The sequence below is a fragment of the Physcomitrium patens genome, chromosome 3, assembly GCF_059467195.1.
Source record: "Physcomitrium patens ecotype Gransden chromosome 3, ASM5946719v1, whole genome shotgun sequence".
Lineage (NCBI taxonomy): Eukaryota > Viridiplantae > Streptophyta > Bryopsida > Funariales > Funariaceae > Physcomitrium > Physcomitrium patens.
This window is the reverse complement of record NC_143412.1, coordinates 24819747-24844188: the sequence shown is the minus strand read 5'-3', so window position 1 is coordinate 24844188 and position 24442 is coordinate 24819747. Positions and strand designations below refer to the sequence as shown.

Sequence of the window (24442 nt, the reverse complement as noted above, 5' to 3'; positions counted from 1 at the left end):
AGAAGACCCTGGCCCCGAACCAGAGGCCCAGAACGATCAGCGAGTCCCGGGAAGTCACATTGCTGGACCGGCCCGTGGAAACGCCGGGTGAGGTCCAGTGGCCCCTTATCTGAGGCAGAGGGGATGACCGCGCGTACTCGCAGCTGCTTGTCGCAGAATTGAGGGGAGATTGTGATTGCGCATTTGAATTGGGAGTGTGTGAGAAGATTTTGAAACTGTGGCGGCCATGGCGGCCATGGCAGCCATGAATACCGCATCGCTGGGTTCGACGATGTCACTGAAGTCTGTTGGAAGCGGCCCCAAGTTGTCGCATGTGAATGTCTCTGCTCCTGCTTCGACTATGGTCATGGGTCCTCTGCGAATTCACGCAATGAAGAGAATTCAAGGGCAATTAGGTTTCGCCGCGGTTGACAGCGCCCTCGCTAGAATTGCTGCGCATCCCAAGTATATGAAGCAAATCAAGACGAGTAAGAAGTACTGTACGATTGATCCTGAGAATGAATGTTAGGTTGTCAATTGCATGATTCACTTTTGCGAAGCGGAAACATTAGACCTGGTTTTGAAAATGTGCAGCTGCTCGGGGCGTAGGGTTCTGAGTTTTTCGCCCTTACGTGGCCGCCTTTCTAGACTAGAAACCTTGTTGCTGCTGGAATTTCCAAGGTTTAAGCTGTTGATTTTTAGTTTTCAATGGTAATGTATAGGATCTTACTGGATGGTTCTTCTGAGTTGACGAAAGTGTTTCCATGTCGTGCTCCTTCGTGAAAGGATATCATGGTTCAGAAGCTAGGAATGGGTAAGTAATGATACTTTTTGTGTCAAACCTGCTATTATATTTCAGGTCGTGAGGGTTGTTGTTTGTTGAAAGTAGGACCGGTAGCCAGTTTGTAGAAGTATTTCTTATGGTCATGGAACCAAGCTTGAGAAATGTTGCTCATCAGAACTCCTAAAGAAATTCTTTCAATGTTCTCGACGCAATTTTCTTACCTTGAGTGATCGTATCAAGTACTTTGGCTTTCTGTATTAGGTGATTATGCAAGCTGATCTTATTTTCTGTGAATCTCCAACTGAAGCACAGAAGTTTTTGTTTGGCATGGCACGTTTGTCCTTCTGTATTAGGAACTCATATTCTGAATTCGTTTTTGCAGGGACTGCGGTGCAATCTGAGGAACGGCAAGCAGAAGAGTTAGAAGAGGTGAATGAAGAGCCAATGTCTGAAGAGAATGGTTTATCGAAATGGCTCTATCCTCCAGAAGAGGAGCTCCCCGACGACAAAGAAATGACCATTTTTGACCATTTAGAAGAACTCAGAGACCGACTTCTGATTTCGGTTGTAGCAGTTGGAGTGGCCATAGCCGGATGTTTTGTTTTTGCGAAGGATCTCATTGTGCTCCTTGAAAAGCCTGTTTATTCCCTCGGCGTTCGATTTTTGGCGCTCTCCCCTGGCGAATACTTCTTCACCACTCTCAAGGTACAACGCCCTATGATTCCATCCTTGCAAGATTTCATAATTGATCGAGCTTTTTGAGCTCAATTGTGCCCGATTCTTTGGGCATTAACGTGTACCTCTCTGTACTGCAGGTGTCCGGTTACTGCGGTCTTCTCCTCGGCAGCCCCGTAATATTATACGAAATTATAGCGTTTGTGGTCCCTGGTTTAACTCGAAGCGAGAGGAAGTTGCTTGGCCCTGTTGTGTTCGGATCCTCCTTCTTATTTTATGCAGGCTTGGCATTCTCCTATGCAATTCTCACCCCTGCAGCTCTCAACTTCTTCGTCAGCTACGCAGAAGGGGTCGTTGAATCGCTTTGGTCTATCGACCAATACTTCGAGTTTGTGTTAGTGCTCATGTTCAGTACTGGGCTGTCTTTCCAGGTCAGTCCGTACCCCTGCCAGCATCACCACATTCTTCTTTGTATTTTCTGGTCACAAAAATATTCAGGTCAACTGAGCTCTTAAATACCTATATGTTATTGTTCTAGTGCACTTCGATAGTGAACTGGATTGTGAAAGCAAGTCTTATCAATCTGAGCTCTGTGAGGGTTTCGACTTGGAGCAAGAATCACTATTTTGGCATGCTTTGTGCCTCAAAAGTTGAGCTTGGCTGATTGTTTGATCTGTGCAGGTGCCCATCATACAACTACTACTGGGCCAGACAGGGCTGGTATCAGGGGACCAAATGCTCTCCGTGTGGAGATATGTTGTTGTAGGAGCTGTCGTTGCTGCAGCTGTCTTGACTCCTTCAACCGACCCCTTGACGCAATGTTTACTGGCCGGCCCACTAATTGGTCTGTACATGGGTGGCGCTTTTGCTGTGAAACTTCTGATTAATAACAGGGAGCCGCTGGAATTGGAAGATTAGGAAACTGTACTTATTACTTAGCCTTGTTCGTAATGGGGAGAACTGCTTTTCCCTTACTGTATGTTTAAATTATTCGCCAAATCGGTCACGAAGCTAGCATTGCTGAAATTCGTGAAGTTTAGCTAAAAAGAAGAGTAAACTGTGATATGACTCGCTCGTCGTACGAAGACGACGAAGCTCTGCTGTACAAGTAGCACTAGCTCAGTATCTTGAGCAAATTTTTCTTGTGCTTTGAGGCATTTTTTTTCAATATACTGCCGAGAGTTTTCTATGCATCCACTGGTCACAATATAGCTGAATCATTGAATTTACACGTCGCGCTTGATCTATAATCTTATCAGCTAACATGTGTACACTTACACACACCGACAGAATTTTAGTAATTTTGGTAACAGAAAATAACTTATGCGGTTGAAGAACGTTCACTGACCATGCACAGCATCAGCGCCTACTTCAAAATTGCAAATAGTTGCAAATCCTCCATTTTTTCGCTGAAGGTTCCTGTACTGCCCTAGATATCGTGTCTACTACCGACCCAATGCAATGAATCTGTAACAAATGCTTTTCACCTGCGAGGTGGTGGTCAGACTACCGTACCACAAAACAGAGCGTAGTAGTATGACTGCTAGATGGAGAATTTGTCTTACACCTTTCAATTCCATTCTGTATAACGCAATTTGTCTCCTTGCTCCCTACTCTTGTCATGTATACTTTATGCTCGTGATCGTGGAGACCAATTTGTCCGATACCTCTGTTCTTATTCCATGTAAACTCCATATTCGTGATCGTGGAACTGTCGCTGTGCTCTTCCCTGTGACGAGATACTGGTTTGAGCATGCGCCTCTCTCGGTGCCTCGATCTGGTCCAAGATGTACACAGCTGCCTCTACATCCAGCTCTGGCTGGAGTTGCGTGACAAACTCACATACTTGATCTTGGAGGTGTGTGAAAATTCCACACACTTGATCTTCGGTTGTTTTGGTGCATTGCATATGAATACGGATTCGATCGCTGTGCCCAGATTTACCACCATCTGAACGTCTGGAGGTTTGAAGTGCATGAGGCCCACCATGCCCTGATTTTCTTTTCGATGCCTTTCTGACATTAAATTGACAGTGACAGTCACAATCCGAGTTAAGATTGCAAGTTGTATCCATCTTCTGGCTTTGATCGTCAACTTTCGGAGTAGACTTGCTGATAATTTTTGTGTGTTTCAATTCACCAACTCCGACCAGGTTACGGCGAGTATTAATCTGACGACTTTGTTGTGATGATTCGTGAGGCCCATCCATCGGTTGGTAATGTTCCTTCACTTTCTGATGCATCCTCCTACACAACCATAAAGCCGAGTAGGTCAAATACAGAAACCTCATCTAAAATTCTCATTTATGTTTTATTTATTTTTTAAATGAGCGGCTGAAGCTTAACCTCGGTGTTTCTGCAGTTGGTAATGCTGCTGCAATTCGTTTCTGTAGAGTCCGCCTCAATGGATCTGTCATCAATCCCTCACTGCGTCAGCTTGTCACGAAGAGTCCTTACAATACCTTCCAGGGGCATACCAGAAAGCAAAGCTACCACACAGTGCATGAAATCAGACTAATGAAGGTGATGGAATTACCATCGTTATGTTGGGACATGGATTTTGGAACGCTTTGGAGCCTCACCACCTCCTGTGTCTTTCTTTTCTGTGAGCCTTGGCTACATTGTGAATGAAGACGTTTGACGGGGTGTTCTGCGTACATTTCCTCGGGTGAGTACTTTCTCGCTATCCTGTCTGCATCCTCATGTTCTCGGCGCCACAATTTCAATTCAAATGCGCTGTATGGACGTCTAGTCACCGGCCACCACTCGGGTTTCTTAAGGGTTTTGCCTCTCTGCTTCTTTGCTGGCATCTCCACCAGCTTGCGATTCCTGCAACCTGCTGCGAGATATTCTTGTTTCGAATTGTCAGACGAGGCTTCTGACTCATTGAGTGAGCTCTTTGGTGTAGATGCTGCGGAGTTGCCTTCTGCGCTAATTAACTTTGTTTTACGAAAGTGTTCATCAGGCGGCCACAGCTTTGGTATCTTACGCGTTGTGGATGCACCTCGAAACTTCCTGTTGTCAGGAGGTTTGTCAGGTTGAACCTCGACTTTATCTGCAGATTTCCTATGCTCTTGTGATGTTTTCGATACCTCGACTTCAAATTTAAGTGTTGGAAAGATTTCTCGTTTTGATTTGCCATATACTTCACGGCGTGTGAGTTGTGACAAGTCGTCGCCCCGCCCATCAGGTTGGGGTTCAACTCCGTCTGGAGTTCTTTTCATTTGTGTCTGTGATACCCTTCGATAGTCGGACGCCTGTGAGTCACATTCACAATTCCATAACATTGCCTGTTTAAATTCTAGAATCTGATAAAGCCTTTAAATCCTCGAGGATGAGACACTTTGCAAAAAACTCTTGTTCACCAGCCTCAGAATTCAGACAAGATTTCCAGTCGATTGTATTTTGACAATTTCGCAACACATCCCACAGTCAGATTTCATAATTATGACTTTAATTTTATTTAAGTATGCTGAATATCTTTGTAAAGAATTCAATCATCGTTTAAGAACGGTTACTTTCGCTTTATCTCGCAGATTGTTTGTGTCCTCTTCCACATGCTTTGCTGCTTTGTATTCTCGTCTTGACGAAGTCTGTCGATCATCGAGAAAGGTATTAAGAATTTGAATCAACAACTCTTTAGCAGAAATATAATAGATCATGCAGAAAACTCGAACATGAGTCTAACAGATGTGGAGAGAATGATCATCATCAGTGGAGTCGAAGATATGAAAGGAACCAGCTATATCTCTTGGTTCTTCGAAGTGATGTTTCGCGTCTTCAAGAAAAGCTGCTCACAATTCCTAGCACAAGAATGCCACAGCTATGACTACGATTGGAACTTTAATGCAGGATCATGCCTGTGATAAATGAATTTCAAGCAGCTTTGCAGCGTCGTAGATTTGATCTTGTGCCTTGTGACTCGGTTCTGAGGCTTTTCGTAAAATTACAGGCATCTGCAATGCAACATCCCTGCATACGCCTTCTTCCAAAGGTTCTTACATCAGCTTAGGAAATGACGTCTTTTATAGTGCAATTCACAAAGTTAAATGTGTTCTATAAAAGATTAATCACTTCTGGATGTTAACACTACTGTATTGGAAAACTGTAGATCAATGCCAAGTGCAACACTTATTAATAGCCGTGCTTTCATGCAAGGTCATAGAACATGTTTGAATTGGTGATTTGCGTTATAAAAGTGCTTTCATGTCAATTAATCTATTGCGGCTCTCTATTGCTACATCATTACTTTGGTCCACCCGACGAATGCAGTATCGATTCTACACGAGACTTCTCTGGATCGATGTGTTCCTCACCATCGCAAATCTTTTGCTGCTTTGGGGAGTGTGGCCATTCTCTGCAGCTGCAAGGACCTCTATCTTCAGGTGGATGCGGCTTCGATGCTGTACTGGTACATCTGCGCCGTCTGTGCTGCTCATTCTTCGAGGGACGAGTCTCGTTATCAACTTTGAACCATGCGAGGGTTGGCTTCCGACCTTCCCTCTCAACTAGAACATCCTTCTGCTCCAAATCCTTCTCCTTCTTGGCCAAGTGTTTTGCCATGGCATCGATTAGCAGCTTCTGAAGATTAACATCCTGCAGGTACGTCTCGCAAAATGTAACATATCAAAATGGTTGTCGCATAGTCCACGAAATGCTTTGAAATGAAAGATCAAGGTATGCAGTAGAGTAGGACACATGAACTCAAAAAATCTGAGACAGAATTCTGGTGAGAACCAATTTCGAGAATGATCGGAACAGGTCATTGAATTCTCTTCCACCCGAACGGATCAAATCATCGATACACCGATTGGAATAATATTGCTTTGTGTTCGCTTTCAGGCCATCGACATCTTCCTTCCTCCGTGTCATCTTTTCCTCTTGGGCCATCTTCGCGTGGGGTGGAGATGGAGCTAATAGAGCTAGAGTGGGCCTATGCTCAGCTAGCCATAGGTGGTGCTCTACATCCCTGCGTGTCTGTGTTGAGATCGAGGAAAGCTCTCCGAACCTTCCATCTCCTCGCGCCCCATTCTTACCTCCCAATGACGCTGCATTGTTGTAAAACAGTGATGAGAGGCTATTTGTTCATCTCCGAGCAAAAACAAGTGAACTTCGCAGTGTGGATGTTACTTCAGACGTCCATTTTTCTGCACAACAGATTTACATTCTTTCTGGCAGATAGTGTGCATTTCGAAAATTAGTGCAGGGAATTGATAACCAACATGCTGAGCTTTGCCTCTTTCCAGTTATATGTTTCAAGAAAGGTGCTTCTTGAGGTTGCGGTCCATGGCAAGAAAAGCCTAAAAATAAACCCATCTCCAACAAAAATATGCGTACCAGCGTTCGGAATCTAATATTTCTCGCTCTATTTACACCAACGTTGCACGATTTGCAACAATACGATAGCAAGAGCAACGTCAACATAGTTCAATAATCTCCAAACGAACATGAACACCTTACCAGGAAATCAATTGTGGTGAAGCTTGCGAGCTGATGAAGCGTGTGTAAGGACAAAACGTTGGGCAATAATAAAAACCCTTGAGATTGAGAAGGATTTGCAAATACTTCGGCAATGGCTTTGTATGATGTTCAATATTGTGAAAGACATTCACACCCGCTTGTTACGACACATTCTTCATCATTTTCCACAACAGCCTCGCCTGCTTCAACAGAACCAGCATCACCTGACCCATTTGCATGCAGCGGAAGCACTACCGCAGTCAGGACTAAGTCGAGAATCGATTGCAAGTTTTCCTGCAGGTGAAGCTGTCTCTTTTTTGCCAGATTCAATCTTCCTATTGTTGCTGATAAAATCTACACATCCATGCTCCACCCAAACGATTTTAGCAAATGTTTATAAGATTTAACATTTTTTTCACATGTTAAAACATTTTTTAGCAAATGTTTATAATATTTTACATTTTTTTAATTATAACTTTGTAAAATATTTTGGATTATCTATCATACTAACCAATTTCTTCAACTTCTATCTTCTCAACTCTTTATAGAAACTTCATACTTTATGGCATTCAACTTCCTTTCTAACCCTCCTCTTCAACAAAAACCCATTACTATTAAATGACCTACCACATCTTCTAAAAATTTAGGACATTAGTGTCAATCCTTACAATACAAGCTTGCAACCTAGCTAAGACATTTATCATTTTTGTTGATCTACTTGTATCAAGTTCATTTGTATATGAAACTTTCCAAAATGCCCAAAGTTTAGTTCACATATATATCATAGTTTCATTATAGATCATAAAATATGCAAAATTGCTTGTCTTGCTGAGGATTTTCTTTTGTGCTTTCTTACCTTTTGGACTTGATATCAATGATCAAGCCAAGTCTCATCTTTGTAATAACATGGTATAACAACATGTAAAAATTTCTAATTTTAATCAATTTTAGATATTAAGGCCAAATAATGTGATTATGTAATTAGAACAGTTAAATATTTATCATTTATTGTGGACTAATATGAGACTATAATTTAGTTTTCATTGTTTGATGCCTTTGCATGGTTACATTCATATTGAGGCATTTCTAGAAAGAATTCCACCTAACTTTCCCAATGCATACCTAATTGCAAGAAGAAGAAAGTATCAATAAGTTCCTTCAATTTGAACATCAAGAAAATATAATTACAACAACATAATGATTTACAAGTAGATACATCTATTTTTATCTTCTTATAGAAGAACATCTTTTATTTTTTCATTGCACAATATAAAGACTTGTATTGAAGAAGTTGAAAAAGTCAATAAACCAAACCTTGCATTTTAGATAACAAACCTCTACATGAATTTGAAATAATAATACATGAAAAAAATCGCATTGAAATGAACCTATTGGCTATACTTACAAGCTTATCATGCATGCCTTGGTTGCTAAGAGCTTGGTGACCATTACCAAATAGAAGAAAGTCTCCAACTACACCAAAACCCATGAGAATAGAAAGTATAATCAAAGTCCATTCCTGCATTACAATGAATACAAAACAAAGAATCTAAAGTCTCAAAGAAAGTTTTGGTAATATCATTCTATTAGTAAGTATGGGATCATAGCTATGCTATATAAATTCAATAGCATCTTTACAAGTAGCCAACAATGCATGCGAGATATCTTCATCTCTTACCACTTCTATTCTAGTCTTTGTTTTCTCCTATTATATTATAGTCAATCTAAAAAAATACGTGAGTAATAATTATGCAATTTAATCTGACCAATGGGTCACTAATAGATATCATGGATATATTGGACTTTTTTAAGAAATTAAAAAAAAATTCACCATATTGCATATAATGTTTATCAAAATATGATTCAAATCGAGATAGGTAGATACGCCAGCAAAGAATTTGGATAAAGATAATGGAACAAGTGTATAAAAAAATAATTTAGATATTAACTTAGAAGGTGATTACTTATTTCAATAATATAGGCTTTATGCTGATTTTCAATGATGACATTAGCAAAACATCCTATTTCAATAAATAGGAATTCTAACATTTCTCAGAGATGGAATAACAACACACATGAGCCAAAGTTTTTAAATGTAGGCAAATTGTATGAAGAAGCATGCTCCTTCTATGACTAGGATATAATAGATGGCCTACTCTTTGTAAAACAAAGCCACTCTACCTACTACTAAAGCTTGATTAAGTAAACATGTCTATGTTTCTTGCATAATATTATTTTTTAGTTTTTCTACTATAATTTGAAAAGTGTAATATTTCTAAACAAACATGTGAGCCACAAGATTACTATATATATTGCAAATGGATAAGCATATTATTTGTCATATTAGTAGAAAAAAAATTCCCATGTTGCTCACTCCAAAATAGTAACAACAATCAATTAACTATTTTTGATTTATACCATTATATATATAACATAGCTTAGTGTAAGCAATGAGTCTAGTAATTTTTAGATATTTATTTACATTAATGTAATCTAATCCAAAAATATATATAAAATCAAAAAAATACTTAAATAGAAGAATTTGTACATGTGTGTGTTTCAAAGAAAGATAAGAAAGAGAATTGATATAAGTACTCTCCAATTCAAAGGTCCAAAATGCTCCAATTTCTATATTGAACAATGAGTCCAATTACACAAGATTATAAAGATTTAATAGTTTATAACATGAACTTGCCTCCAAAAGCTTAAATTGTATATTATAGTTGTTATATAGTTGAACAATGTTCTTAAATTCAACACCAAGTTTCTCAAGTTTTTCTCTTGTAAAACAAGCTTCATATTTATCAATGCCTAAAAAGGTTATGGAATAAGAAAAACCATCCTCCTCCATAGTCATAATCCTTTTTTAATCAAATGAAGCTTTTGATACTAAATAGTCCAAAGCTTTCTTAAATTTTACCTAAAATTATAAAACTGCAAGCTTACTTTCTAGAAGTTCTATTAAGCAAGTGTCAAAAAACTCTGAAGATAGACCAAGATCTTTAGGAGCTCTAATTCTAGTCCATACTTGCAGTATCATATTAGTGAGATATTTATATATATATATAGCAAATAATCATAATTTACATACTAGCTTCTAGCTTTTAACAAAAGAAAGATCCAATAAGAATCTCGCTTAAGATCATTGTCTAGGAATTTAGTCAATATAAGATAAAAAAGCATACCTTTTATCAAGTAAGACTTCTAAAGTACCTTCTAGTTGTCTATGCTCTACAAGTTGCAATAATATATGAGCACCCTATGCATGTTATCGTCTTTAGATATAGAAACAAGATAACAATTCCAAATACTTAGCTTACTCCTTTGAAATTGGTTGCCATAAGATATTTATATTTGATGTTATTGAAGATATTAATTACTTAAATGTATCCATGTATACCTGAATTTCCTAATATATATAATACCATAATAAAGAGATCATTAAAATAAAAAAATTACCTTATATATTAATACAAATATGAATTTGAGGCAACCTGCAAAATCCTACATAAGAATATATTGACCTCAACAAAAGATTAGTTGACACATAAAAACACCATATCAATTGATAAGATAATTGGCACCTTTATGAAATGATAATTGCTAGCATTTTTTAAAAACTTAATGAAGTTAAGATCCCCAAGATCTAAAATTTCTTGTGTAAACCCCAATTCAATCATAATTTGGTACAAATATTTGTAGAAAACATTGTCAAGCCATTGGACACTAAGTTGTACGATTTGTTAAATACAATTCTCTCTTATTGTTTCATCAATATTAATATAGCTCCATGCACAAAGGTAGAAGTGAAATCTTTGAGCTTCTATTATCTATGGTTGTTTGGCCCTTGAAGGCTTGAAGTGCATTTGTTCTTACATCATAACATTGTCATCTAGTTGTTAAAGCTACTTGACATTTTTCTTCTTTGATACTTCCATTAAATGCATCCTCAAAAGGTCTATAGCACAAGCTTTTTTTAATGGCAGGTCTACCATGGCCTTATAGAAGTTACAAAAAAACAAATGAAAGATGCTATAAGAAAAACAGCTTTGTTGAAGATGAAGAAACTAAACAAAAGGATCTCCACTAATAAAACAAAAAGTAGGTGCACTTGGACTTCCATAATTGCTGTGCACACAACTTCAATTCTCACACATAGTAACCAAATTTCAATGATTGCATAGGACATTACATAGAGAAGAATATTGAATGTCCTCAAAGTGCTGGCAGACACTCAGAAGGTTAGCAGTTTCAGGAACTCTGCTGAGAAGGTCCAAAGCATCCTTGGCCAGCCCATCCCTCTCTTCAACATTAGAAGTGCTTGCTGCTCTTTTTAAGGCTTCAATAGCTGAATAAAAATGGTAGTCAGACTCATTATAGTAACTTGGACAGCCCTCCCTTAGCTTTTTGTTGACATCATCCACTATGCCTTTGCCATTTGGTGCAATGTAATACTGCAGAGAACAACACAGGAATGTCCAGTGATCAACAAGTAGATCAAAAAATATCCTATATGTAGTAATGTAATACGGCTCATGACATAAAGATCATATTGGAAAATATTCAGATATTTCAAGCACCTCCCCCATGAGAGCAGCTATAAGTTGAGTAGCAATTTTCTCTCCTTCACCAAAACAAACAAGTTGGTGAAAATTGAGTTGGGCTAGTTGCTGGTGTTGAGCTTGATCTAGACTATGGGTTAATTGAGTCACATGATATTGTTGAAGAAGCTGAAGAAGTCTCAATGCTTCATCAGACCTTAACAGACATCGTATACATTCCATGACTCGCTTATGTGAGGTTTGCAAAGAGAGGCAATGATGGGACTAGGTAAGAAATAAACAATTATCATCGATTGAAGGATGCATAAATTTCACATTCTGATATTCCTGTGAAATCCTATAAGCAAGTTTGCTGATCATGCCAGGAATATAAAATTAATCAAAAAGATAATAATTGACCTCCATGGCTGCAAGTTCGACAAGGCTGGGCTCTATATAAGGCAGACTTTGCCTCTTGAGCGTAAAACCTGGAAGAACAGCCCTTGCTACTCGTGGCTGGGATGCTTCATAGGCGATCATCAAATATGACTTGGACTGTATTTTCCATGTTTGCAAAATCATCAGCTCCAAATGAACTAGAATGTTTCTCGTCATGAGCAGATATATCACCAAAATCCACGACTCTACCATAGTGACCCCGCCTTTGATTCTGCCAGCTCGTAGAAATTATTCAAGAGAACGAATCTTATCTTCCAAGATTTACATTGCTGCAACAGGCAATCTGCAACAAATACTAGAAGATGTATACGTGATGAACAAAAGATACATCAGATATTACCAGATTACTTTAATGAATGACCACTTCTTACAAAAATCAACATTTAGCTTAGGACAAATATGGACACTCTAATAACCATAAATCATACGCATGTAAAGGAATACTGCACGGCATGAAGAACTACAGAGCTATCTCCTATGATTTTTAGATTCTTTTGAGGTACTCATAACAAACTTACTCAATTATACAACTGCCATCAATTGCACATCTAATTAATAGAAAAAACTTTTATTATAAATAAAAAATATAATGAAATATATAATATAAAAAAAAAAAAATTCATCAAATCCATAGTACTAAGGATTATTGACCTTTGTTGAGGAAGTATGTATTGAGTGGCAAGCTCTCTCCAAGTCTACAGTTGCCAAATACAAACCATCTCATCATTGTCAATCTACTTGATTGAAAGGACAAAGTAAGCATCTAGTGCCTTTTAATTTAGAAAATAAAATAAAATAAAATAAAAACAAATCCTAATATAAAAGACTATCTATATGGGATTTTCTATAGAATTATAATAATCTCTACAATGTCAAATACTTCATTGATTATTGAACTACTCCTATGTTCATGGATTGAAAAATCAATTGCTGCCACTTGTTTTGAAAGAAGAGGAATGTCAATTAAAGTAAGGGCCATGATAATAAGTACTATCACCATTTTTTGTGAGAATCATATTAATTGTGGAAGTTGAGCCTTGTTCACCTAAGAAAATACTATTCAAAAGTAAAGAAGATGGACCAATATAAATTAGAATGGCAAAAAGTAGATAAGAGAATATGAAAGATGATGTATCAAAGAGGACCAAAATTCTACTAGAATAATGGGCAGCTTTAATCTTAATTAAAAAACCTACTTTAATTTGTACATTTATACAAACACCTAAAGGAGATTTATCAAAAATACTAGTACTTCCTATGATCTCAACAGAAGCAGCAAATCAAGTCATCGTAGCTCAAAAGACTGAAGGCTTTTGTCCTACAATACAAAAATTTCCATTTATATCTATCACACTACCAATTGATGTAGAAGTTATGAAGTGGATTTTGCATCTATTGGATATAATAGCAACCAAGTGCAGCCACTTTGATTCTAAACTTGATATTGGCACAATAGAAAGAATATTTGTCTTTGTAGTCCATATTATATGAAGGTTTTCACCACTTTAACCACATGACTCTTTCATCTCACCAATACAACTTTCTTCTATAATATTTTTAGGTACACCCTCTCTATTTTTATTAAGGTCAAACATTTACAAGTTAGACTTTTAAGAATGAGTGTAGAAGATATTTTATTCTTCATCAATTACTACTTTAAAGATGTCATCAATAGCACCAAATTTTAATGAATTTGGGACTATCCATATGCATGTACTAGAGGAAGAAATTAATATTGAGATAAAATTGAGGATTAAATGTTCATACAACATATTTTTTTTACTATGCAATATAAATTAATTAAAATGATATTCTAATTATATTTAATAAAATTATATAAGTAAAAAAAGAGCACCTAAAAAGAAGGTTACTTAGACTCTTGATGTGGTACACCTTGTGGCGTTAGCTTTACTAGCTATTGCTTATGGAATAAATTAACTCATATAAATGATCATCTTGATTTCTAAAAAAGATTTGGTCTAAATTAGTATGAACAATGCATGTTATTATAATTCCATTTATGAATATTATATATTGAGAAAGATATTGAAGTATAAGATCCTTGAATAGATTACCAATATTATTTTTGTTATAGCACATATTAAATAATGATAATTTTATAAATAATCTAAACGTTATTCTTTTGATGCTATATATAAGTCATATTAACTTGATTTTTTTGCATAATAAGAAATTTCAAGGATAAAATATAAATAAATTTTATTGATTAAATTTGACTCTGTGTATATTTAAGATCCAACCTCACCTCAATTAGATTAATCAATATAATAAGATATTGAATGGCTTCAATAAATATACTTAGCTTGGTTTTGATCAATCCAAGTGCATAAATTGCTTGCTCCTTTTCATTGTGTTCATGGCACTATCCATCCATGTTCAAATCAATACAACTATTGATTTAGATGTTCAAAACTTCTAATAAGAATAGTAGCTTATGTTTCAAAAAAAACCAATGTAGTGATTGTTTGAAGAATCTCATATGTAGATAATGTATGGATAAAATCTTCAATAAAATATATATTATATTTTTTGCACAATCTCAATAATATAATTAATTAGAAAATTTTTTATTAAAGATTTGAGTTATCTAGCTATAGCATTTGCTTTGCATTTTTACTACTTATGAAATTAATAAACAAAAATAATATCATCTACAATACTATAAGCTTAATAAATTTTAAGAAAAATACCATAAAAGGCTATATCATACTTTCTGTTTGCATTGTAACATTCTATTAAGACAAATAGAAGCTCTCTTGAAATGATAACATGAGGATATAATGACCACTACATAGAATAAGAATAGAGAATATAGAAATAAATAAATACTTGTTAATAAGCTTTAGTAAGTTGTAACTCCTAATTTGACTATTTAATTAATGCAAATTTTTGTATATGAATGCTACTATAAGTCTTCTATAGGCTCAAAAAAATTTAGTCCAATCCAACTTATAGATTGTGAAAAAATGTCAAAAAACTACACTAATATCACTTGGCTGCCAACTTAAAAGTTGATGTAGATGTTCCAATAGTAATATCTCATTCTATAACTATTAAGTTCAGTTAAAAATTGCTATATAGCTTAATCTTTAAGTCTTCTAATATCATGCCAAATCTCACCTTATTCCAACTAATAGATCTTCAAATATCATAGAAATTCTATCTGACTCCAAACTGCCAACTTTCAATATTTTCTTATACCAAAAATTAAATATCTCTCAATTGCATTGTTAGATTAATAAAAAATTTATGTACACTTATTATATCCAATCAATTAATCATTGTCAAATTTTGAATCATAGATGTGACACCAATTACATGAACTAGCTAAGAATACTAGCCTTAATTGTATTGCATAAATTTAAAGTCACCAATATAGATCTTACCTTTGAAAAATAATTACATAAGCCTTATGTTCCTACAATGAATTTAAAGCTAGCTCTCTAATTCCAATTATTGCTTTCTAAATGCTCCCATACTTTACCTTAGGCGGCTGTTTTAGTGGCTAAAGGTTTGATTTTGATCATGTTCTACAAAAAATCAACCCTCGAATATCAATCCAATCTATTTTGAGATTTTTTAAGTCAAATTCTATGTCAAATTTAGTCCTAATATCAATCATATTAATTATTTATCTTTTCTATCATATTTTTATTAATTTATGGCTTTTATAAGGTAATAAAAGAGTTTCTACAACCTAAAAGGTAAAACTATGAATCAACTTTTAATCTACTAGTTATTAAGACAAGAAAATAAAAAATAAAGTTTATATAAAAGCCATGTTTAAATAACTTCAATTATTATTAAACCAAGATGATTAAATATTAATTAGAAATTTATTTTTGACTATATTTTTATAATATAGTTATATTATAATACAACAATAGGCATAATTAATCACATCAATATAGAAGTTTAATTAAATGAAGTTAGATATGTTTAAAAAAATATAATTGATTGATTCAAAAGTGAAACTATGTGAAAGACAAGAACATGATGAAAGCAAATAAATAAGTAAGACTCTTTCAAAGAAACATAACAAAATAAAAATAGAAAAGTATGTATATTAGAAAGGAAACTAGAATGGCTATTGCCAAAAGACAAAGAAACTAAAGACTCTTAAAATTAGACTAGAAGAAAGAAAGAAATTGACAAGAGTGAAGAAGGCTTTATTCTTGCTTTTATATATACTATCTATCTAGGATCTATGTGACAACATTCTATAAGACCTTTAAAAACATGTTGACTTTACATGATACATATCTTAACTTGTATAACATGTTTTCTATATAGATATCATATAGTTAGCTTGTTCCACAAGCTACCAATACATGTGGCATGTGGTTAATTTATTGACTAAGTTTCTAATCTACTAGTTAATTATAAACACATATAAAATCAAAACAACGTATAAGAAGTTTTTCTAAAAGGTATTATGAAATTAATCTTTTTTTATTTATTTCTATTTATTCATGTTATTTAAATAAAAATAACAATATATATATATATATATATATATATATATATATCTTTGATATTATTCTCTTTTTTAGAAACAAGTTGCATGAGGAGAAATGATTACATATAGAAAAAATATAAGATGTGGTAAATTATATTTGCTAGTTATTCTTATCTTTGTTCCCTTTAAAGGTAATTGATAGGTCTTCTTAGCTATCGGTAATGTCCCATTCTAGAGTAAAAAGACCACCTTATTATTTAATTATTGTTGAATTCTTTATAACTTCTTTCAAATAAATCATTTGTAATACCATCAAGAATCATTCCTACCTCCAATAAAATCACCAAACATTGAAAGTTTCTTTCTAGGTCATAATATCAAATACATTATATCTCGCCATCTATTCAAGGATGAACATGTTATTCTTGAAGGTTTTTATCTGTATTATGTCAACTTCAAGGTTGTGATAATTATAATGTCTTATCCAATAAGTCAGAAAATGATGGTTCTTGAGTTGAATCTACTAGATGTTGGTTTTCAATATCCTTAACGCCATAGTTCTACAGAAAGTACAAACAAGGATAGAAGATAGAATGTAATCTTTTCTAAATTATATTTTTTTTATAGAAAAGGTTTGCTATACTTCATTTTAATTTTAATACATGTTGTTAATAAAAAATTTTGACCTTATTTATTGCATTTGTAAGATTTTTTGTTGGCTCCCATGTGCATTTGCTAATATTGTATCCATGCCAATGAATAAGGTATTCCAACTTATGTCAATGCTACTTTGATTCTAAGACTTCTTCCACCTCAAATTCTTGAGTATTATCCACTTCTATAAGAGGTGGTAGTATTTGTCTTCTTCTTGGAATATTCATTGTCTTATATAGCTTTAAAAGAGACACATGAAATACAAGATGGATTTTTATAGACTTTGATAGATGCAATTGATAAGCAATTGGATTGAATTATCTAAAAATAGAAAATCTACAATAATTCAACTTATCACAAAGACAAATAGTTTTAATATTACGACAAAGTAACCATATCTTATCACCAATATAGAAATAAAATTATTCCTTGTAATAAAAATCTATATTATTTTTTTTGTTGTCTTTGAACTTTTTTTTAGTCATGCCTTTATTATTGTATGTAGCTCAAATAAATGATTTGCTAAATATTTTGTCAAAGGATTATCAAATTTTGAAAAGTCAAAAATATTAAGTCATAGATGATAACCATAATTAGTAAAAAAAATTATTTATTTCATAGAAAAATATATCGTATTATTATAAGCAAACTCTGCCAATGGCAAAAAAGTTATCCAATCATCTTATTAGTAATTGGTGGTATATCTTAAATACTATTCCAAAACTTCATTTACATGCTTTATTTGCCCATCAATTTAAGGATAGAAAGTCAAAGATGGTTTTTTATCTATTTTTAAAATCTTAAAAAGTATTTTTTAAAATCTTGATACAAATTGAGTTCTCCTATCCAATATAATATCCTTAGAAAATCTATGATAGTAATAGATATTGTCAAAGAAAAGCTTGACTATTTTTTTTTATTTGTGATAGCTTTTTTATATGGTACAAAATATGTCATCTTAGTGAAGTGATCTAATATCACAAATATAGAGTCATAAGAACCTGAGACTAAAAGATTCATGATTAAATCCATAAAAATAGAAGTCTATAATTTTTTTAGAATGAATAATGATTGAAGAAGTCCATAGAATTGATGACAAGAAATTTTTGATCTTAAACAAATGTCACATGATTGAATAAAGTCTTTCACTACTTTTCACATTTGTAGCCACTTAAAATCTTTGGATATGAATTCTAAATTCTTATTGTATCTAAAATGACTAGCCATTAGAAAATTATGATATGCTTAAAGAACATGTAAATGTGCTTTTCATTTTGAAATGTATAGGTTTCTTTTAAAATAGAATAGGTTATTTTTTAATCCAAACTTGGAAGCATTATGAAATTCAAAAGAAGAATTATTTATATCTTGAATAATAGGATCATAGGACATACTTGATTGAATTTGTTTGACAAGGATTGAATCAACAATCAATATTGATTTTATTGTTTAAAGTTGATAATGCTTCAACTTCTAGAGAATTATTCTTTGTTGATTAAAAGATATATTTTTTTCTTTTGATATAAGATGAAAAAGTCTAAAAAGGATATGTGATAAATTGTGTTATTTTTTAAATCAATAAGTGATCTTTAAATCAAATCTTAACAAAGACATGCTCCAACGGATTTGAAAATGATTCAAAATACATGTTGACATAAAGTATTCAAGATTCTTGTAGTTGATATAAACAATGACTGGATTAGAAGTGCCTTCTAGATAATAGCACCATTCTTGAAAAAATCCTTAATTGTAAGAAGTTCTTTAATATAAATCTAGTAATTGATCTCGACTACTAAAACTTTTCTTGAATGAAAAACTATTGAATGAAGTTTATTATTTTTTTTCATTTATAATACTATGGCATCCAAAGCAAAATTTGATATACCTATTTCTTCAAAAAATGGCTTAAAAAATTGACAAGATATAAGATTGGTGCAAAAATAAAGGCTATCTTTAAAGCTTCAAATATTGCTTTTGCTTCTTGATTCTACTGAAGTTTGTCTTTATAAGTAAAATATATAAGTAGAATTATAACTTAAGAAAAGTTTTTAATAAAGATCTAGTAGTAGTTGGCAAATTTCAAAAAATATTGGATATCTTTTACTGTTTTTGAAATCTTCTAATCCATAATAGTTTGAATTTCTTTAGGATCTATCATAAGTCCATCATTTGAAATAATGTATCTTAAGAAGTTGACCTAAGTAGTGTAGAATGCACACTTATCTATCTTGGTATAGAATCTCACATCTCTTAGTTTTTGTAACACATAATAAATATGAAGTTTATATTTTTTTCAGTTCTTGGAATAAATTAAGATATCATCTAGGCAAAAAATAATAAAATCATCTAAAAATCTCAAAAAATATCATTTATTAGATGTTAAAAAGCTGTTGGTACATTTATAAGTCCAAAGGGCATGACATTGTATTCAAAATGTCTATACATTTGTTTGAAATGCAATCTTCTATTTATCTCCTTCTTTAATGCATATCAAATTATATATTCTTTGTAGATCTATTTTTATATAGATTTTAGTTTTATTCAATTGATCAAAAAGTTTAGATATCAAAGATAGTGGATTCCTATTCTTGATGGTGATTATGTTGAATCCTTGATATTTGACACACATTTGCAATGATTCATCTTTTTTCTTCATAAATAAAATTAGAGATCTTGTTGGAATATTGGAATGGTGTATGAAGTTCTTAGCTAAATTGATTGCTATTTATATAGGAAAGATTTTATAAGTAACATTTTTTGAAGACAATCGATGACCATCTATGACTTCTACATGAACAGGTTTAGTTTTTTTTTTTTTTTAATTAAAAATATGCTATGTCTTTTAGTAAATTTTTTATCAAAAAAACATACTAAGGCTCCTGAATCTAAGAAAGAAGAGGCTTTATAATATTTAGGTCCTAAAATAACATTTATTGCAAAACAAAGAGAGGATTTTGATGAAAAAATAGGACCTTCATTAGATGTTGTATAAGATTTCAGTTGCATGGTTCCTATTATACCTAAACAAACTTATTTTTCAATATACTACTTCTTTGATTATTATATTTTTTATTTTGTGGTTGCATTTCTTCTTTGAACAATGTTAAGTAGTGTACTTAGATTCTTTGCAATACAAGCACAATCCTTCTTGATGACTATGAGCCTTTTCTTGTTCAATAAGAGGTTTGAAACATATCGCATCAATTTGCATATTATCTACTTTCAAATATGTGTGTTGAAAAGATATTAGCATTATCATTGAATTATAATAACATTCAAGTACACTTACGCGACTTTTAGATTGAAATTCAAAAAGCCAATTATCACATCTTATAACAAAGTCAATTGTTTAATTGAATGTTTGAAGATGAAGTAAGTTGAGCATTAATTTTTTTACCTCATATTATAATCCGTAGAAAAATTGGTTAAGAAGTGTAGAACCATCATAATTAATATCAATTACAAGTTGTCAAAATTATGAAGCATATAATGTTACTAATCAATTTTCTTATTACAAAATATTGATCTTATTAGTTGCAATATGAATTGCATCATTTATTCCATATGTTGATCAAAATTTTGCTAAAAAAGTCTCTAGATTATTCAATATTGGATCTTTTTGTTTAAGAAAAGATAAAAATCATGATAATATTGAATCTAAAAGGAGTGTAACAATGAATCTAACTTGCGATCTTAGAGTTAAATAGCTTTAGAGTTGAAGTTTAATCAGAAATTGTACTTGATTTATAAATCCTCAAAACTTAGATCTCATACCATCAAACTTTTTAAATACTGCAATCCTTGGTTTTCTAATATTGGAAGGATGTTCCAGCATAGGAGAAGGGACATGATTTGGTGCAGATGTTGAAGTAGCTCCAATCATCTCTACAACTTTGCTCCCTATCATTCTTCTTACTCTATGTGGTGGTAAATTGAGTTGATGCATTGTAAGTATTAACTCTCTGAATTGTTCTTGTATTTGTGTCATTACACTTTTTATTTTAAAAAGCTTTTTTATAATAACACTTAAAGAAGAGAAGATGTCTAATATCACTTAAGACAAATAGAAGAGAATATTTGAAAAAAAAAAATACTAAAAACATTATCAATTTAGAAGAAATTAATCTCAAATCATAATATACTTAAGTCTTATCAAGAAAAGATAAAGTTCTAATATTATAAGCATACTCTTGTCAATTTATCAAAGATAAGAACTTCATAAAAGTAAATAAATAAATGAGACTTTCTCAAAGAAATACAACAAAATAAAAATAGAGAAGTATGTATATTAAAAAAGAAATTGGAATGGCTATTACGAAAAGACAAGAAAACTTGAGACTCTTGAAATTAGATTAGAAGCAAAAAAAAAGTTGATAAGAGTGAATAAGGCTTCACTCTTGCTTTTATTTATACTATCTACCTAAGATCTATGTGGCAATGTTCTCTAGGACCTCCAAAAATTTGTTAACTTTGTATGAGACATATCTTAACTTGTAAGGCAAGTTTTTTATATGGGCGCCATATAATTAGCTTGTTCTATAAACTACCTATTAGGGACCATAGACAAGACAAGGATTCAATACTAAGAAATGGAATTAATTCGACATTAAAACAACAACTAGATACAAAGCAAGAAGGTCTTAGTTAGACCACAAGAAGTAAATTGTCGAGATTGAGGATTCCCTCAGCCTAAACTCCTATATATACTAGATCCTAGGAAGCTTCTTGAGAAGTTTCTATGAGGCTTGAGAACAAAGTAAACCTAAGATCCTTCTTCAACAACTTCCTAAATCATCTAAAGCCTCTTAGAACCTTCAAGGGCCTCCTATGACATTCTAAAACTTTTTTAGAATCTATTGGAACCTTCCAAAATCTTTTGGAACCTCCTCAAACCTTCAAGAGCCTTCTTAGAACCTATTGGTATTTTTTAGAACCTTCTAGAATCTTCTGGAACCTCTTAGAATCTTCTAGAATCTTCTTCACTTATATGTCTATAATATTACCAATACATGTGATACATGGTTACCTTGTTCTACAAGCTATCAATACATGTGATACATGGTTAGCTTGTTGACCAAGTTTCTAACCTACCAATCAATTATAAATACATATAAAATCAAAATAACATTTAGAAAGCTTCTAAAAAACTTCTCTAGAAGGTATTATAAAATTAATTTATTTTTATCTTCTTTTATCTATTTATATTACCTAGATAATAATTATAGTAGATATACATCTATGATATATCATTTATATGGTAATAAAGAAAGAATTTACTATAAGAATCCATCCACATCGAAGATATCATGTCTTTTGATAAAATCAATTGTGAGATTAGACCAAGAGGTTGCTTTTAGAATCTCTTTTGCCATAAATATTGAATAAAATTTAAATGCTTCTTTGACAATGATCTGAAAGAGCATAGATAATAAAGATAGGTACATCCTATAAAAATACTTATTAGTGCTCTAATTTACTTTGATCTTTTCTTTATTCTATGACTGTCATTTCTCACTTAAATCTCATATACATTTGAATCATTACTTACTACCTTTGCTTGTGAAGAAAAGTGGATGCATGGTATTCATCATCATAATAATAAATGCATTGCACAAGTTGATAAGTCTTAGTATAGATGAAAATCTACGTCTTTGAAAGATATCAAATAAGGATTGCTTAAAAACCATGGTATATCAAGCCTGTTCTATACTCCTAAAGAAGTGAAATGCAAATCTCTTGTAATTCAATATAGAAGTAGATGTTTGGCCATCTCGACATCTGCTAACACAACTCCTCCTTCAAAGTCCATCCTAATAAAAAAAAACCTATACTTTCTTTCAGATTAAGAGTATTCTTGATTTTTTTTGCAAATTCATAAAGCTTCTTCTCTAAAATTTCAAAGCTTGCAATATGCCTTGATTTAAACTATTTTCAATCACCAATACATTAGACTTCTTTTCAACTTCACTTGCTTTGAAGCAACAACATGGACCATAATATAAGACTATTCCATGAGTTTATTCTTCTCTTATACTACTCTACAATGAACATGAAGAGATCACCCCTTTCAAAGGTTTCTTCTTTCTTCTACCATACCAAATATTGATCACATTCAACCATCTAATACAACCAAAATCCTATATTCTTAATTCTTCTTCTAAAACTTCCAATGATGTACATTTCCAAAATCTCGTGTGAAAATGTACTTCATTGTTGTGTCTTTGTTTGCATATTTTAAGTTATAAAGTTGTCAAGATGCAGTATAAGAAAGAAAAGACATTTCAAGTGTAGAATTCCTAGACCTCCAAAGAGACAAACAAGAGAGAAATGAGATAGTAGAGCTCTCTCTTTAGTCTGCACATAAAGCCACCAAACAAAGGTCCAATGTTAGAATTCCTAACAGCTTATAAAGTAGCTCCAACAATTACTTAGAGCCACATAGTTTCAAGCAACTCCTATAAATGCCTCAAGTCACATAGTTTTTGGCAATTCCAATGACTGCTTAGAGCTACATAGTTTTGAGTAGTTTCAATGATTGCCTGAAGCCACATAGGGTTGGGTAGACTAGTGATTGTATGTAGCTGCATAGTTTTGGGCATTTCTTATGACTGTCCAAAGCCACATTGTTTTGGATAGCTTGTAAGTAGAATTGGTGAGTTGGTTTGCTTTTCATTGATATAGCACAAAGTGCATATTGCAAGGAATTTGAGTGTGAGAGGTTAAATGTAAAGATACAAACAAGTAGTATGACAAGTATTTTATATTGGATAGAAGTTGGGGAGGTATAGGAGGTGAATTGTGAAGAAAAATTAGCAAGAGAGAGATGCCAACAAGAAATATTTTTAAGAATGATAAATGATAAAAATTATTTAATAATTATTTTGGTAGAAGCAATAATTTTGTTTTGTTGACATTGAATCAATTTAAGATTTATGTAGGTTGATTTAATATTCTTATATATATATATATATATATATATATAGATTATTTAATCAAATTTTATAGTAAGTGGTTATATTTAAGATGGTGTCATATTGGTTTTCAACAATATTTATTTGAATTAGTGGTATATATTATGTTAGATATTATTTATAAATAATACTCTTAATTCTTTATAAATTTAAAATTTATAGTATAAAATTTTATTGTTAAAAGCTAAATAATATTAGAAGATAATTATACATATATATATATATATATATATATATATTATGCTCTCTTTCAAAATTCAATTTCCATATTAGAATAAATATCCTTTGAAGAACTTCATAAATAAAGTTTGATAAATTCTTTTAATTCTTATATTATTGTTAAACATGAAATAATTCTTTTTTTTCAAAAGTTCATCCATTATACAAACTTCAAAGAAAGATTGAAAAATTTAACCAATTTTATATATATATATATATAT

The 24442-nt window shown here is 32.5% G+C and overlaps 2 protein-coding genes and 1 long non-coding RNA gene across 6 annotated transcripts; 2 read left to right on the top strand and 1 right to left on the bottom strand.

Annotated features, from left to right (window-relative positions):
* Window positions 1–145: 145 nt before the first annotated feature.
* On the top strand, window positions 146–2631 carry LOC112280633 (sec-independent protein translocase protein TATC, chloroplastic). 3 transcript variants are annotated; one of them, XM_024516319.3, is made up of 5 exons: window positions 146–467; window positions 702–793; window positions 1146–1468; window positions 1579–1869; window positions 2120–2631. In XM_024516319.3, the coding sequence occupies exons 2-5, from the start codon at window positions 772–774 to the stop codon at window positions 2354–2356; spliced, it is 873 nt and encodes a 290-aa protein (XP_024372087.1). In that variant the 5' UTR covers window positions 146–467; window positions 702–771; the 3' UTR covers window positions 2357–2631. The 3 variants fall into 3 exon arrangements, with proteins under 3 accessions (XP_024372087.1, XP_090105462.1, XP_024372086.1); XM_090249336.1 differs by having other exon boundaries at window positions 146–474; XM_024516318.3 differs by lacking the exon at window positions 702–793.
* Window positions 222–6327, bottom strand: LOC112279879 (uncharacterized). Its single transcript, XM_024514610.2, has 7 exons — window positions 6175–6327; window positions 5754–6033; window positions 5298–5419; window positions 4956–5030; window positions 3974–4694; window positions 3784–3847; window positions 222–3684 (listed from the first exon to the last, which is right to left on the bottom strand). The coding sequence occupies exons 1-7, from the start codon at window positions 6325–6327 to the stop codon at window positions 3114–3116; spliced, it is 1986 nt and encodes a 661-aa protein (XP_024370378.2). The 3' UTR covers window positions 222–3113.
* LOC141045249 (uncharacterized) lies at window positions 3158–7001 on the top strand. 2 transcript variants are annotated; one of them, XR_012217248.2, is made up of 5 exons: window positions 3158–3296; window positions 3591–3653; window positions 3800–4105; window positions 4403–6039; window positions 6280–7001. It is a non-coding gene; the product is annotated as an uncharacterized LOC141045249 (long non-coding RNA). The 2 variants fall into 2 exon arrangements; XR_012217249.2 differs by having other exon boundaries at window positions 4346–6039.
* Window positions 7002–24442: the final 17441 nt, after the last annotated feature.